This window comes from Seriola aureovittata, chromosome 24 (genome assembly GCF_021018895.1).
Source record: "Seriola aureovittata isolate HTS-2021-v1 ecotype China chromosome 24, ASM2101889v1, whole genome shotgun sequence".
Taxonomy (NCBI): domain Eukaryota; kingdom Metazoa; phylum Chordata; class Actinopteri; order Carangiformes; family Carangidae; genus Seriola; species Seriola aureovittata.
In genome coordinates, this window is record NC_079387.1 from 5,583,957 (window position 1) to 5,598,082 (window position 14,126).

General features: G+C 44.3%; 2 protein-coding genes across 2 annotated transcripts in view; one reads left to right on the forward strand and one right to left on the reverse strand.

The window, feature by feature from the left end:
• The window catches only part of mcf2la (mcf.2 cell line derived transforming sequence-like a), a 40,473-nt gene that overhangs the window by 8,632 nt on the left and 17,715 nt on the right, over nucleotides 1–14,126 (reverse strand). The window contains exons 2-13 of the mRNA XM_056370174.1: nucleotides 12,992–13,075; nucleotides 10,783–10,897; nucleotides 8,477–8,567; nucleotides 2,456–2,569; nucleotides 2,053–2,169; nucleotides 1,820–1,969; nucleotides 1,607–1,731; nucleotides 1,357–1,471; nucleotides 1,140–1,259; nucleotides 531–722; nucleotides 251–442; nucleotides 7–160 (exon numbers count right to left, since the gene is read on the reverse strand). Coding sequence (XP_056226149.1) covers nucleotides 7–160; nucleotides 251–442; nucleotides 531–722; nucleotides 1,140–1,259; nucleotides 1,357–1,471; nucleotides 1,607–1,731; nucleotides 1,820–1,969; nucleotides 2,053–2,169; nucleotides 2,456–2,569; nucleotides 8,477–8,567; nucleotides 10,783–10,897; nucleotides 12,992–13,075 — 1,569 coding nt within the window. The remainder of the gene's footprint in view (nucleotides 1–6; nucleotides 161–250; nucleotides 443–530; nucleotides 723–1,139; nucleotides 1,260–1,356; nucleotides 1,472–1,606; nucleotides 1,732–1,819; nucleotides 1,970–2,052; nucleotides 2,170–2,455; nucleotides 2,570–8,476; nucleotides 8,568–10,782; nucleotides 10,898–12,991; nucleotides 13,076–14,126) is intronic.
• Nucleotides 5,227–14,126, forward strand: part of LOC130165174 (radixin-like) — a 55,535-nt gene continuing 46,635 nt past the window's right edge. Inside the window, exons 1-2 of the mRNA XM_056370177.1 lie at nucleotides 5,227–6,020; nucleotides 6,488–6,636. The gene's annotated coding sequence lies outside the window, so the exon portion shown is untranslated. The remainder of the gene's footprint in view (nucleotides 6,021–6,487; nucleotides 6,637–14,126) is intronic.

The following is a 14,126-nucleotide window of genomic DNA, read 5'->3' on the forward strand; positions in this document are numbered from 1 at the left end:
GCTTACTGGGAGAGGATTGTGGAGACTTCACTTCGGGTCTTGGTGCTACTGGTTGGACTGGTCTGGTCTGCTTGGCGGCAAGTTTCTTCAAGCTGACGCGTCTCTTCTCGAACATCTCCTGGACTGAGCTTTGCTTCTGGAAAACTCTCTCCACCTGGTCCTGATGGAGACCAAACCACACATTGTAGCAACTTAAACTCAAGTGAGAGACATCACATACAAATGCCTGTTAGTGCCACTTCCTACTGACCCTGAGCTGAGTAGTGAGCACGGCCTCGTACTGGCAGCAGATGGCGCTGCGGTCAGTGAGTGTGTGGAGCGGTGCTGTGTCCAGGTACCGCTCCAGTTCCTGCAGAGCCGCTTCAGCTCCATCCTGAGACTGACAGCGGTCCACAGGCTGGCTGGCCAACAGGAAGATGCCGTCCTCACACCACCGCGATGCCTGGGGGGGGAGTTTTTATAGAAGTGATGAACAGAAACTGAAAATGCATGGGAGCATGGTGCTGAAAGGAAAAGCTCATCATTCCTACCTTCTCCAGAGCGTGGTGGAGCTCCATCGCCCTGAGCAGGAGGTTCTTCTTGCTCCTCAGTGTGGAGCTGATCTCCTCGCACACTCCCCTCAGCTCGCTGCACTTCGGCCTGATGGAGTCCTCGGCATAGTGCGAGTTTTCTATCAGCCTGTCGCCTTCACAGGCCAGGGACAAGGCACGGTCCAGTACGTCCTGTTGAAACACATTGGAGATGTCTGTAGAATACTGGCTCGGCAGCAGACGGCAGGGGAAGCATCATCCATCAATCAATCAATCAATCAATCAATCAATCAATTGTCGATCCCTCTCTTCCTCTACCTCTACCATATGCAGTGTTCATTAGTTAATGCAGAATGGAGTGAGACACCTACATTATGCAAATCAGTCAATCTACAGTCAGTCTTTCTGTCTGACTCTCTTACATCAGTGTCCATTCATATGTCAGTGAGTGGGGGACGGAGCGGGACATAACATTGATTATGTCATTAGCCATATGGCTTCAAGGATGCAGCAAAGGTGAAAGTGTTGAGCGTGTGTTTTCTGTGCCACGTGAGCTGCAGGATGAATCAGGGCTGCGTGTGTATGTGTGTGTGTATGTGTGTGTCTTACACAGGCTCTGTCCTCATGGCTGCTGAGCTCTCGGAGGACGTGCTCAGCATGGGCGGGGCTTATGCTGACCTCGGAGAAACCCAACAGCCTCTCTGACGTCACATCAAGCAGGGCGCGCACCTAAAAAATAAAAACATAAAAAAACGCACACACCAGGTTAACCTCGTGTTGCTCAGCTGTCCAAAAAATACATTTCCCATGATTCGGCTCGACTCACTTCACGGAAGTGCTGTTCAAAATGGCGCAGCTGCAAACACTGTTCCAGCTTAGTGCAGTGACGCTCCCAGAAGTCGTCGAACGCCGTCTCCGTTTCGTCCAGCTGACCCAGGAGTCTGAGAGGGAGGGGGACAAAGAAAGGGAAGAAAAGAGAGGAGGAGAGGAGGAGGAGTCAGAGGAGAGGAGATTCAATCATGCGTTCAGGAACAACTTCTTTATCGATTTGTGTATCCATGCATCCCGTCCTCTACCTCTGTACAGTAGCTAAGTTGTCCAGTTCATCGTGGGTCATGTTGTATTCGGGGTCTGTCTGTAGAGGCTCTTTGATACAGTCCAACAGGCGTCCTCCTTGAGACAGCGCCACCTGCAGGTCCTCCTGGAAGTTGGACAAATCATTTTTGTGAGCGAATGAAGTTTAACACACACGGACATGTGTCTGGGTCGACATGCGCGGCATCTCTCACCTTCATTTTATCCTTCTTCAGTGTGTGTGTGTGCAGCAGGTTGGTGGTGGCCTCGGCGTCATTGGGTAACTCCGTCTCTGCGAGCTCAGTGCCGAACGCCTGCAGAGTCTGAGCCGTGGTCTTCACCATGAGGGCGAAGGCCTCGATTGCCTGTGGAGGGATTTATCTCTTAGGTATGGCATACGTGCGCATATGGAAGGGGTGTGTTTCTGTGTGCGTCTGTGTGGACATACAGTGCGGTGCGAGATCCAGCTGTCATGGCAGTATTCCTGTGTGCCTCCCAGCTCTGTGGTCAGTTGTCCTGGGTCGATATAAGCATGGAGCTCAGTCACCGAACTCAGCATCACCACCTGATAGAGCCACACACATTAGTTATATTAACACATTATATTAAGCAACATAAAATACAGAGAGGAAAGTGAGTTTCAATAATAAAAGAATAAAAATCAATCACTTTTGTACTGAGGTAAAAATGTGTTTATCGTTTGTTGTCAGTCTGGTCTATTCATAGCTCTACAGTGAATTACAATGATGTAAATAATTAATTAAGTGAGTCACAGAAATACATGCATTATGTAGAGCGAGACTAAGCACAGACACATGCAAACACGTGCAGCGTACAAGTTGTACTGGCACCTTCATTTTGAACTCATCCCTGTTGTACTTGAACAGGAAGTCTGACAGAGTCCGCTGGAACAAAGTAGTGGGACGCAACACCAGAACCAAGTGCAAGTTCCCTGGAAATGAGCCCTGGGAGAGGAAAGGAGCAATCTGTTATCACGTGCAGGAAATAACAGAGGATCACTGATCTGTGCCGATTCATATAAACACCAAACACAACCAGAAGCAAAGCCACATGCAGGACTATAACCTCTGTATTCCTTTGGATTCTGAGTCAAAATATATTTCCACTCTTCACCCTTATTGCATCAACACGCTCCTGTCTGATAGAGTCGTCACAATCGCCCAGGTTCAAGTTCAGCTCAGTATCTTTGTTTGTCAAGGCATTTTCTTTACATCTCCTGATGGAAAACTACAGTTTACAGACCAACAGAGAGGTCAGAGGTCAGACAAAGACAGGTCGTATGTTCAGACCAGGGTTAGATAATTATTAATATCTCAATGTGACAAACTGGGTTGTGGAAATTCATATGTTCATTATGCTAATGTCACTATTTGCTGCTTTACAGGGGCCGTGCAGCTCCTGAGTGTGAAGCTGGTCCTGATGGTGTAACCACCGTCTCTCTGCTCAAATCCTGAACCCAACCGTGAAGAGGATTTTTCTAGGATTTCACATCCACTAAATCTCCTACATTTCATCCCAGATGTTCCCTGGTTGTGCCTTCCATCTTCAAGAAGCTGAGACTGCGAGGTGATTTTATTAGTCCTTTTGGAGTAGCCGTAGTTTTTGTTTCTCCACCTCCACACTAACAGGTTAAAAGCGTGCAATTGCTTTTACACAGACAAACAGCCCAGGAGGCCACTCAGCCGAAAGCATGTATTGGTCACGGCTGTCCTCTAAAGCCCTGGGTGGATTGCTCCACCCTGTTAGGCAACATAAATCGATGTAGGGTGACATGCGCACACACAAGTGGCCGGAGGCGAGCTCCGAGATGTGTGACAAGCTCATGAAATCTTCAGCGGTGCCATAAATAAAGTCTGAGTGGAGACATGAGAGAAAAGAGTGAAAGCATTCAAGACGTTTGAAGCTGAACGATAATCAGGATGGAGAGATTTTTTTTATCCTCTTTCCTTAGTGGTTGTTGCTTTTTTTTCCTGGATCTTCTGATGAAATCTGAGTCGTAGCAGTGTCTACTGAGCTATGCTAGCTAATGCTGCTCAAGCAAACAACCAATTTTATTGTAATGCAATTACAATGAAGCCTGATCAGCTCTTAAATCGTTATCTGAATGCACTGTATAAAAGGTTTATTACTTTTAGGGATGTTTTAATACATTAATGCACCGATTCCATTGTATATGTGAAGGAACAACACAGAGACTGGTGTCCACAATCGCTACAAAATGGTGTCACCCACTGACTTCATCCGTCATCCCAAAGCTGGTATTCATCACAATCACAGAGAACATCCCATAAAAAACACACACACACACACACACACTGTGCTATGATAAAATAATGTACACGGCTCTAATTTAGTCTACAAGGAGACCTGCACTCACACACACACATGCGCATACATCATAGTCATGAAATGCCTGCATGAAGTTGCCATGGAAACCATTCTCCTTGGATAACACATGGGGAGAGACGGAGAGAGAGAGAGAGAGAGAGAGAAGGCAAGGGAGTGATGGTACACAGAGAGATGTGCGTGTGTGTGTGTGTGTGTGTGTGTGTGTGTCTATGTGTGCGTGTGCGACAAATTAAGAGAGAGAGAATAAGAGCGGCAGAGAGTAGCTGATGTCTGTCTGTGTTGGAGGAGTATGCTAAAAAGTGTTGATAGTACTGCAGCTCCGCTTTGCTCTTCCAGTCATTTATTTTTGGCGCATGCACACACACACACACACACACACACACACACACACACACACACACACACACGCACACTCATGTTCGCACTCTGCCTGCTGTGATGTTGATGAAAAACAGCCAGGTTGGAGAAATTGCTACGTTCATTGTGCATGGTTCCCTCCCAAACGAACCGTTGCCGGTGTATTTTAAATAACGCTACACGCTCTCTTACGCCATCATACTTCCTGCTCTAATTATAACAAATTACATCTGTAGATATTTAACTGTAGGGAAGAATAAAGATGCAATAAAACATGAGAATCATTGTAATTCAGCCAACAAGTGCAAGTTCATGTTAATTACAAGATTAAATAGATTATAAATTTTTTTTCAATTTGCGCTGGTTCCTCCACCATACAAACTATACATGTGTAATTCGAACCTATTAAATTCAATAAACCCTGAGAGGTCTTGATTTAATTTCTAGCTCTGCATTAACATGACAATACACATGCTGCTCAGTGCATCCCCATGACAGATGCTAGTGCACGCACACACACATCCCAGGGAACACACTTATACATTAAAGTGATGCACACTCATACACACTTCTCACAGATTAAAAAAAAACATGCATTAATAAATGATAAGGATTAGAATATCATTTTCTGTTGCTCAGGCTGATTTATATTCCAGCACTCCAGTCATGTCCTCTAATGACATCCGCATTGTCCTCTTGGGAACTGGATAGCCACCATATTGAATCACCTCCCTCCACAAGCCCCAAAACCGCCTTCTTTATCTGTATCACTGCTTTTGCAAAGTGTCCCAGTTATGACAAAGATGATTGGCTTTGCATCTTGACAGAAGCTGGTGTGCTATAACCGCTTCTTAGCTGGTATCTCACTGTTAACAAAAAACAACAACAAATTCAAGCCTCTTGATTGCACCAGGTGATAGAGCCGTCTGCGTCTTCACCCTGCAGCGATGTTCCCGTAGCATGCTTCAATGCCTGCATATTTATTACCCTAAATCACAAAGATGGGCTGCAACAGAGATGAAGGTGTCCCGTCATCATTTGACTGCAATGCATGTGGATTCGCCTGGTTTACTCTAATTAAAGTCTGGTTGTTTGGGTGATGGATCTACATTTTGGAGCAAACAGGAGGAAACTGTTGCTTTAATTCTTCAATAGCAATTCAAGTGTGAAAACATTGTAAACATATTATTATTGATTAAAGGGCTTAATGTCATTCATTTTACCAGTGCAATGAAATCACTAGTATTTAAGGCTCTTCCTGGAATGTCTTTAGTATGTGAGAAGCAATTGTTTCTTATTTCATGGTGACCATCAACTAAAGGTCAAAGTTCATCCTTGTTTTTTTTATTTACAGCCACAGTACAACACTGTACATGAGCAACAAACATGGCCGTGTGAAAGCATCTGTTGTACACAGGCTTTACATGACAATAGTGTCCTTTTTTTTTTCTTTCTTTCTTTCTTTCAGGCGAGGAACCGGCACATGGCAGCGGGCGACCTTGGACAGCCTCGAACGTCTCACGGGAGGACGGATGACCTTCATTCTCCAGTAAGACCGCGTGCCATTGGCTGGTGGACAAAGCGGGCGTGTGCAAGGACAGTGACAGTGCCACGGGGGGAATTGAAGTGAGGGGACTGAGGAGGAGCGGAGACACTCCTCCTCTCACCACCTGCTCCTCATGCCTCCAGGTTAAGTTATAATCCACACACGCTGCCTTTATGCATTCTCTCTATACATGAAACATGAAAAGGATTTAAAGCTCTAACACCCGGTGTGTCTTTCTGAATTTCATGTAAATATAAGGAGCTTGTTGCAGACTAAAATAAGGAGCTGTCTTTGCTTGAAGTCTGGATTTAAGAGGCTTTCCTCACCTGAATCAGCTGATTTAGATCAAGAGACATTACTCCACCTTGTAATCTTTTTTTTTTTTTTGTTGTCTGTCTACAATATTTATGCCTCTAACTGGCCAGCAGGTCAGTGGTTTTTACAGCATTAAGCCCCACAACTATTATCTGCTTTGTTTCCACTGAGATGTAATTTTCCAACAACAGACTGGAATTTAATGAGAGTGGAAACACAGACAGACATTTAAACAAAAAGAGCTGATAGTTAAAAAAAGAAACGCACATTAAAAGTGTTTCCATGTGGTTTCCAGTGTTACTTTTCAGAGTGCGGTGTTGGGAAGGGAAGCAGAGGACGACTGCGGGGGGGCAGAGGGAGACAGCGCAGACACAAAAGCAGAACAGAGGATGGAAGAAGAAGAGGAGGAGAGGGAGAAAGAGAGCGATGTGGTCAGCAGAAGAGGTAAAGGGAGGAGGGGAGATCACTGATAAACTACCACTTTAACTACCTCTCTGAATCATGGGGTTTCTGCTGGGTATGATAGGACGTGAGACTCAATTCATCTCAGCTTTATCACTATTTTTTATTTTTTTTATTTATCTTTCCTCTGTTTTATTGTGGTCAGTGAGAGCACAGACAAAAAAACAATCAGCGAAGCATTTCATATTTTCAATCAACTACTTGAACAACTGCATACTGAAATTAAACTGAGGGCACGTGTGGTATCTGTAAGTGTCAGTAAAACGCTTTAACGCTTCATTGAGGGAAAACGTTGAACGTCGGGGGCGGATTTTGCTACCTTTGGACAAAGCCATGCTAGCCGTTTCCCCCCGTTTCCCCCTCGCTATGCTAAGCTATGTGAGCGCGGTGTCAATCCTCTCATCTTCCTCTCAGAAAGAAAGTGACTGGTGTGATTTTCTCACTCAGTTTCCACTCAGAACACTGTTGTGTTTGCCTGTTTCCGTGTATCTCAGCTTGTTTTTGCTCACACTTTCGCATTAGACCAGACAGCAATTAAAGCAGAAAGGCCCCCTACTCCCTTGGCTCCCTGCTATCAGTAAATCCCACAGTCCATCAACGTCCCCCTTCAAGGACATGGACTGGACCGGTGGACTGGAAAAAGATAAGGGACCCTGCATGGTCCATTATGGCTGGTGGGGCAGTGTCTTGAGTGTGCAGATGTTTGTGTTCGTGCAGGTTAAATTATTGCCACAGTGGGGATAGTTTTTATGAAACACCATAGAAAAACCATTAGGCGTCATTGTAATCAGTGTCCAATTACCATATATTAGCATATATCTGCATACATTAAAGATGCTAAATGGTGTAGTACACGATGAGCATCTTAACAACAGCTGTGGTGAGGCTTCGTCCACATGTTGGCAGAGCTGGTTAATGGTGGTTCACAGACGGAGTAGAAGGGAAGACGATGCAAAAAGGAGAGAAAGCCAAATATCTAATGAATGAAGTAATGGAAAAGCAAAGTAAAAACAGGATACAGTGTCATGTTAGGGAGATAAAAAATAATCAAAACTTTTGTCAAACACTTAACCTTCACTATTTCATGTTCTGTCAATATAAATATCAAGCAGGGAATATTTCTGAACCTTTTTTTTAACATCTCTTCCTGTCTCTCTTGTACTCCCTCCTCGATTCATCATCTTAGAGAGGAGGGAAAGTTTTACAGTCCAAGAAGTAGGCTACTAGGCTAATGATACAAGACTGATAAAAAAAAAAAAACACAATTACAGAATGAGACTAATGGCTCACACAGCTTGGACTCTATTTCTGCTCCAAAAGGACTGTGTCTCATTGCGCGCACACATACAGTACACACACTATTTTCACACGTTGTGAGACTCCCACCACCCACTCCAGCATAATGCGCTATTTTTAACTCCCATCATGCCTTGTTCCAACACCCAGAAAGAAAAAATACAGTTGCCTAATTGGCAGTACGTGTCCTATCTGTACACAGCTGAGGACTACAGAAATAAACTACAACACACACGGTTTGTACAAGCTAGCAACCCACCACAGAAGACCAAAACATCCATTACTCTTAAGTGGTGACAAACCAAATTATACACACACACAGCTGACGCCAGCAACTACACCCACAGGTCCGACTTTAAACAAGCATTATCACATGTAGAGTAATGCACACACACCAAAACAGCTGATTTGTAGGCATCAGCAAATGATGCATACAAACAAACTGATCCCGGACAGTTTCTCTCCCACACAGACACACACACACACACACACAAACACACACACACACAAACACACTGGATCTTACTGCGATGCGGAGCAGGGTAGCCCTGACGGCAGCCCATCGGTCCAGTCGTCTGTCGATGACCAGGATGAAACCCACTCCTGATGCTGCAACACTGCAGGAGAGAGGCACACACTGTTATCACCAGGGAAACCACTATTCTCTATGTGTGTGTGTATGTGTGTGTGTGTGTGTGTTTTCCAATCGGGTTTAAATCAAGGTCTACATTTTGTTAAGGTGTACGCAACAGGTCAAACTAGTGAACATGGCATTATTGGACCTTTTATGGAGCAAGATGAAGACTGAGGAATAAATTCATCTTCAATCAGTTTTACTCATCAGAAATTATTTTCAAAAGTCTCAATTTTCAGCACTGCATTTCCCAGAGATCATTTTGTCTTTCCTGCAGTGTTGCAAGTGTCTTTTCCTGGAGAAGAGCTACCACTTATATGTGTATGTATTTAAAAAAAACTCTTCTTGACATGAAAAAATTATATTTACCAATAAAAAACTGATGCTAGGAACGGTTAAAACATTGTGCCGACCGCCTGTGTGTCTGTAGTCATCATTTGTCATCAGTGATGATTATGAGAGACCCTTGTGATTACCATGGCAACCTTGGCTCTGCATTAGTGTGTGTGTGTGTGTTGTGTGTGCATGTGAAAACCTTGCCATTCATTCCACAGGCAGTGCCATATGTAGGATCCTCATTAAGCTAATGTGTGTGTGTCAGTGTGTGTGTGTGTGTGTGTGTGTGTGTGTGTGTGTGTGTGTGTGTGTGTGTGTGTAAGTGAATGCAGCAATGCCTGCAAAGGTCCTGCAGGACAAATTGACATGCATCCTGACACCTAAACACACGAGCAAAAAGGATCAAAGCACAACATACACACACACACACACATGCACACACACACTGTGTGGCCAACATATGAATACTGCTGAGTTGGTCCATCTGGGTGCCATTATTAGCCAATTTTCATCAGCACACACATACATATTAAGAAAATGAACACGCTACACTACCCTGTGAACGCTGCGACAGCAAATCCTCAATCCATCTCTAGTGGGTAAAATATTCAAAGCACATGAATGAAGCCAGTTGAATTGGGAAAATCTGTTAATCCAGGTCAGAGAAAGGACAAAAATCCTGAATATTCCATTGTTATCATCCAAAGATAATCCAATCGTCCCTCGTTTTTCCTCTTCCCGTTGTTGTCAGTGTTCAGTTCCTGCAGCCACAGTCATCTGTTTGCAGCTCGCAGACGGAGAGAGGTGACCGTTCACATCCTTAAAGAGCATCTCCCTCCTCCTCCTCCTCCTTCTCCTCCTTCTCCTCCTTCTCCCTCTGCTGCTCCACCACCCGCCTCCCACCCTCGGCCAATTAAAGCTAAGCTCCGCATCTTGCTGTTCCCCTGCAGCCAATCGGAAGCTCAGAGTGCAGCCGATTGGCAGTTGGGTGCAAATGGCTGGTGGGGAGAGAGGGGAGGGGACTCAGAGGTGGAGGGGGGGTGGTGGAGGGGCTTGGGGGGGGGGGGTATATGAAAGGTGATGAGCAGCAAAAAAAGAAAAGAAAAAAAAAACTGATACAGAGAGGCCGCCATGATACACACACACACACACACACACACATACATACAAGCGCATATGTGTATCTACACACACATCTACAGATGAATAGATCTCCATCCTTTCTCCTGCCTTAAATTATGTGTGAATGCAAGAGTATATGTGTGTGAAGTGTGTGTGATGGGAGTGTAGCACTCAGTAGTAAAGGAAAGGTGAAAGAAAGGGAGGTGGGTGAGAGGGAGGAGGGACAGAGAGGGGGAGGAGAGAGGGGGAGAAATAAGGACAGAAAGAAGAAAGCAGGTGTGGATTATGATTTAATTTTAATTTAATTTAGCAGAACATTTTCTGCTACGTTTAACCTCAAGCCACACCCAAGACCTTTCACTCAGGGCTAGGGTTATAATGGTACTTTATTTTGGAACATACTCAAAATTAAACACATCTTCTATCTACATTTACATGAAGATCATTCTGTCTAAAAGAAGATGCAGAAGATTGTTGTTTTGCTCGCTGCACTGCATTTTATCATTTATCATATGCTCACTATACCCTTTTCTATAATCTTTTATTCTGTAAATCTATTTCATCGAGTCCTTTGTGGCGCTTCCTTGTGGCATCCCTTTGGTATTGTGCTGACATCTGCTGGCTCCACGTGGTATTACACCTCCAATTTGTTTGGCCACGGTCCCTTCACAGTTTGTTTGTTGAAGCTGGATGGATGGTGTGTGTGCGTGCGTGCGTGTGTGTGTGTGTGTGATGCTAACCTGGGGACGCTGGTGAGGTAGCCGAGGACATTTTGGACCTCCTCCTCCTCTAGCTCGTTGAATGCTGGGAATTCAGGGAAGATGATGATGGGGTTGCCGTCCATCCCGCGGCCCCCTGGAGACACAGAGGTCGGGGGGGAGATCATAGAGAGGTCAGAGTGACATTCAGGTGGTGTCAGCCTGAGGTTCTGGCACGTTGGTGATTTCCTCTTGACTTATTTATATGAAGGCTGGATGGAAAATACTGACTTTTGAACAGAGAGAGACACAGTGATACACATTGAAGAAAACTCTTTACAAACAGTCAAGCAATTAAATACAAATGCAGCATCTTAATTATCACACATTATATACTGATTAATCATTTTTCATTGTGTCTTTATGAATTATAGGAGTTAAGAACTTTTTCCAATTAAATAATTGAAAAGTGGATTTTTAATGGAGGCTGCCCTTTAATTGCAGTTTTCCACAAACAATTCAGACAAATAAGAACCCCACCTCCAAAAGGCCACAGCAAAAACTTCAGACAAGTGTTTTAAATCAAAAGGGCCTCACACACACACACACACACACACACACACACACGCACACACTTGGCCTCCTCTCTCTTTCGTTGTTGGGTCAAGTTGCAAAGCACATCATCATGGAGATAAATTATTCACATGCCGTCACTAGACAGGCATTATCGTCATGGTAACCCAACACAGGGGCCCTAAGTGTGTGTGTGTGTGTGTTTGTGTGTGTGTTTCTCTGTGCATACGTTTGTTTCATGTTTGTGTGCATTGCTATGCAAAGTACGGGGTTTGTGCATGTGTGTTTGAGTGTGTGTGTGTGTGTGTGTGTGTGTGTGTGTGTGTTGTATCTGGGTCAGCCTGTCATCAGTAACGGACGAAAAGTGAAACTTTTCCAGCAGAGCGCTGCGTCGCTGACTGAGGCCTGAGAGCAGAACTCTCTCTTTTTCTTCACGCAGACTCTGAATCTGGAGTTTTACACTCGTTATAAAACCGTTCTCTCACGTGGATTTCACAGTCCACCTCATCATTCCGCCTTAAATCCGCTCTTCAGTGGTGGGATGGGATGTTGGGATTTTGTGGGGGCAGGTACCATGTGATGTGTGGTTGTGGGCTTTGCTGTATGCTCGGACTCTGCTTCTGGCTATTTTTGTCTTCACCATGACAAATTATATGTAATAAAAAAATGGCTTTAGTATGAAACATATAACAAGTAGAGAATAGAGACAAAGATCCCTTAAGTTAAAGTCAGGATTAGAGGTTGTTCACATCAAATATGAAGAAAGAAAATTAATCTAAAGGAAATTAAGCTAAACAGGCTAACGCTAAATGTTTATTAAGCCAGCACTTTGAGAGCTCCAGCCCAGAGGGCAGGGCCTCAAACATGCCTCAATTACATACACAGAGGTGACTTTTTTTTTGACTTTGTGACTAATATATTCCCTCAACACACAGAGGAACTGCCCAAACGTGCAGAATAATCTGTCGAGTGATGCCACTTTAAAGTCTGTGGACTGAGTAGAAGTGGAGCTATTTCTGGAAGCTAATGACAAATCTGTGTTTGCGTGTATATTTTAAAAACTTTCCTGCCGTCAAAGACGCTCCTGTCTCTGTTTGACAAAAGAGAACAACTGTCAAGAGATCAGACTTCAAGCTTTCAACAGATTTGACATGAGTGTAGTAGTAGTGGTAGTACGGAGCTGCACAAAGATTATCCTAAAAATATCTACAATGCAACAGCGATAAAAGAAAAGTGCACAAATCCCTCTCTAGTTTACTTGCCACCAACATCCCCATTCTCCAGTCTAATCTAAACAACGCTGCCTCTTTGGAAACACACCAGCAGCTACACGGCGTCACTAGTTCATCCTGAAGTTCACCACTTTACCTCTAATGCAATAATTTAACTGTGTTACATTGTTCCATGTAATTCCATTTATTACACTTTACTTAATGGAAAAAAAAGGTTTTGCTAGCAGTTATAGGTAATTTGAGCCATTGAGCTTGAGTTATATTTTGAAGTGGCTGACTGCAACTCTGGTGGAGTGAACCCACATTCCCAGTATATGTATGACATTCAGGAGAGAGAGAGAGAGAGAGAGAGAGAGAGAGAGAGAGAGAGAGAGAGAGAGAGAGAGAGAGAGAGAGAGGAACAGAGAGAGAGAGAGAGAGAAAGAGGGGGGGGGATTCAAACCAACCTGGCAGGATGGCAAACTGTTTCTGGAGTTCAGAGCCAATTTCTGCTGCACACAGAGGACCATCCTCCCTCTGCAGGATGTCATCTGAAGGGAGAGAGAGAGAGAGAGAGAGGATATATTTGACAGATATTAATGTCTTCACACACAAAAAAGATCCTCATTACATGTTACAGCTTTTTGTAATTAAGGACAGCTGATTGTAATCAAGGTTGTGAGGGGCGCTGTAGCTCCCTGGCCGCGCTCTGATATCAGTCCAACGTGATCAGTGTTGGTCGTTATAGCAAACAGCTTTTTATTACTGTCTCGTTCATATAAAGCGATCCCTTAGCAACCTCGTGGTTACATAGAAAAACACCTATTTAACATAAACTGAAAATATGCTGATGCCGGTATATGTATAGGCAACGAGTGGAGGAGGCCAAGCTGTGGGAAGAAAAGGAGGAAAGATGGGAATAAAAGAGGAGAGTGAAAGAGGAACTGTTCGGGAAGAGGAGAAAGCGAGGTAACGGGGGATGAAGTAAACAGCATTTGGATTTCCTCCTCTCTCTGGTCAAGCTGGATTACAGTAATCTCATTTGGCCCCGCTGAGACATGTAGACACACAGAAAGATAGAGATGGAGAAAAAGCGAGTTGTGTATATATCATGTGTGTATATGTGAACGAAAGCTGAGAATGTTTTTTAATGTCTCTGCCATCTGTAGTGTATGTGATAGATGGAGCATCACTGTGAAGTGTGTGTGTGTGTGTGTGTGTGTGTGTGTGTGTGTGTGTGTGTGTGTGTGTGTGTGTGTGTGTGTGTGTGTGTGTGTGTGTGCGTATAGACAAAAGGCTGGCACTGTGGCTGGTGTGAGCAAAGTGTGGCAAGGTTTCCAAGCAGTATGGAGGGTCTGGCAGCGAGAGGCATTAATTACCATCCCAGCGCAAACACAAACAGACTGTTTCACACTACAGAACGCAGCCCTACGCCCCGAATCATCCAGGAGAAGCTGTTCTGACTGATTGTAAGGCTCCAACGCCGGGAGCAGGGTGAGGAAGGGTATGCTTGCGTTAATCTCATGGAGAACAAGGCCAATGTAAAACGACACACACCAGACTTTAGAGAGAAAAAAAAAATCAAACTAATAGGAAATGATC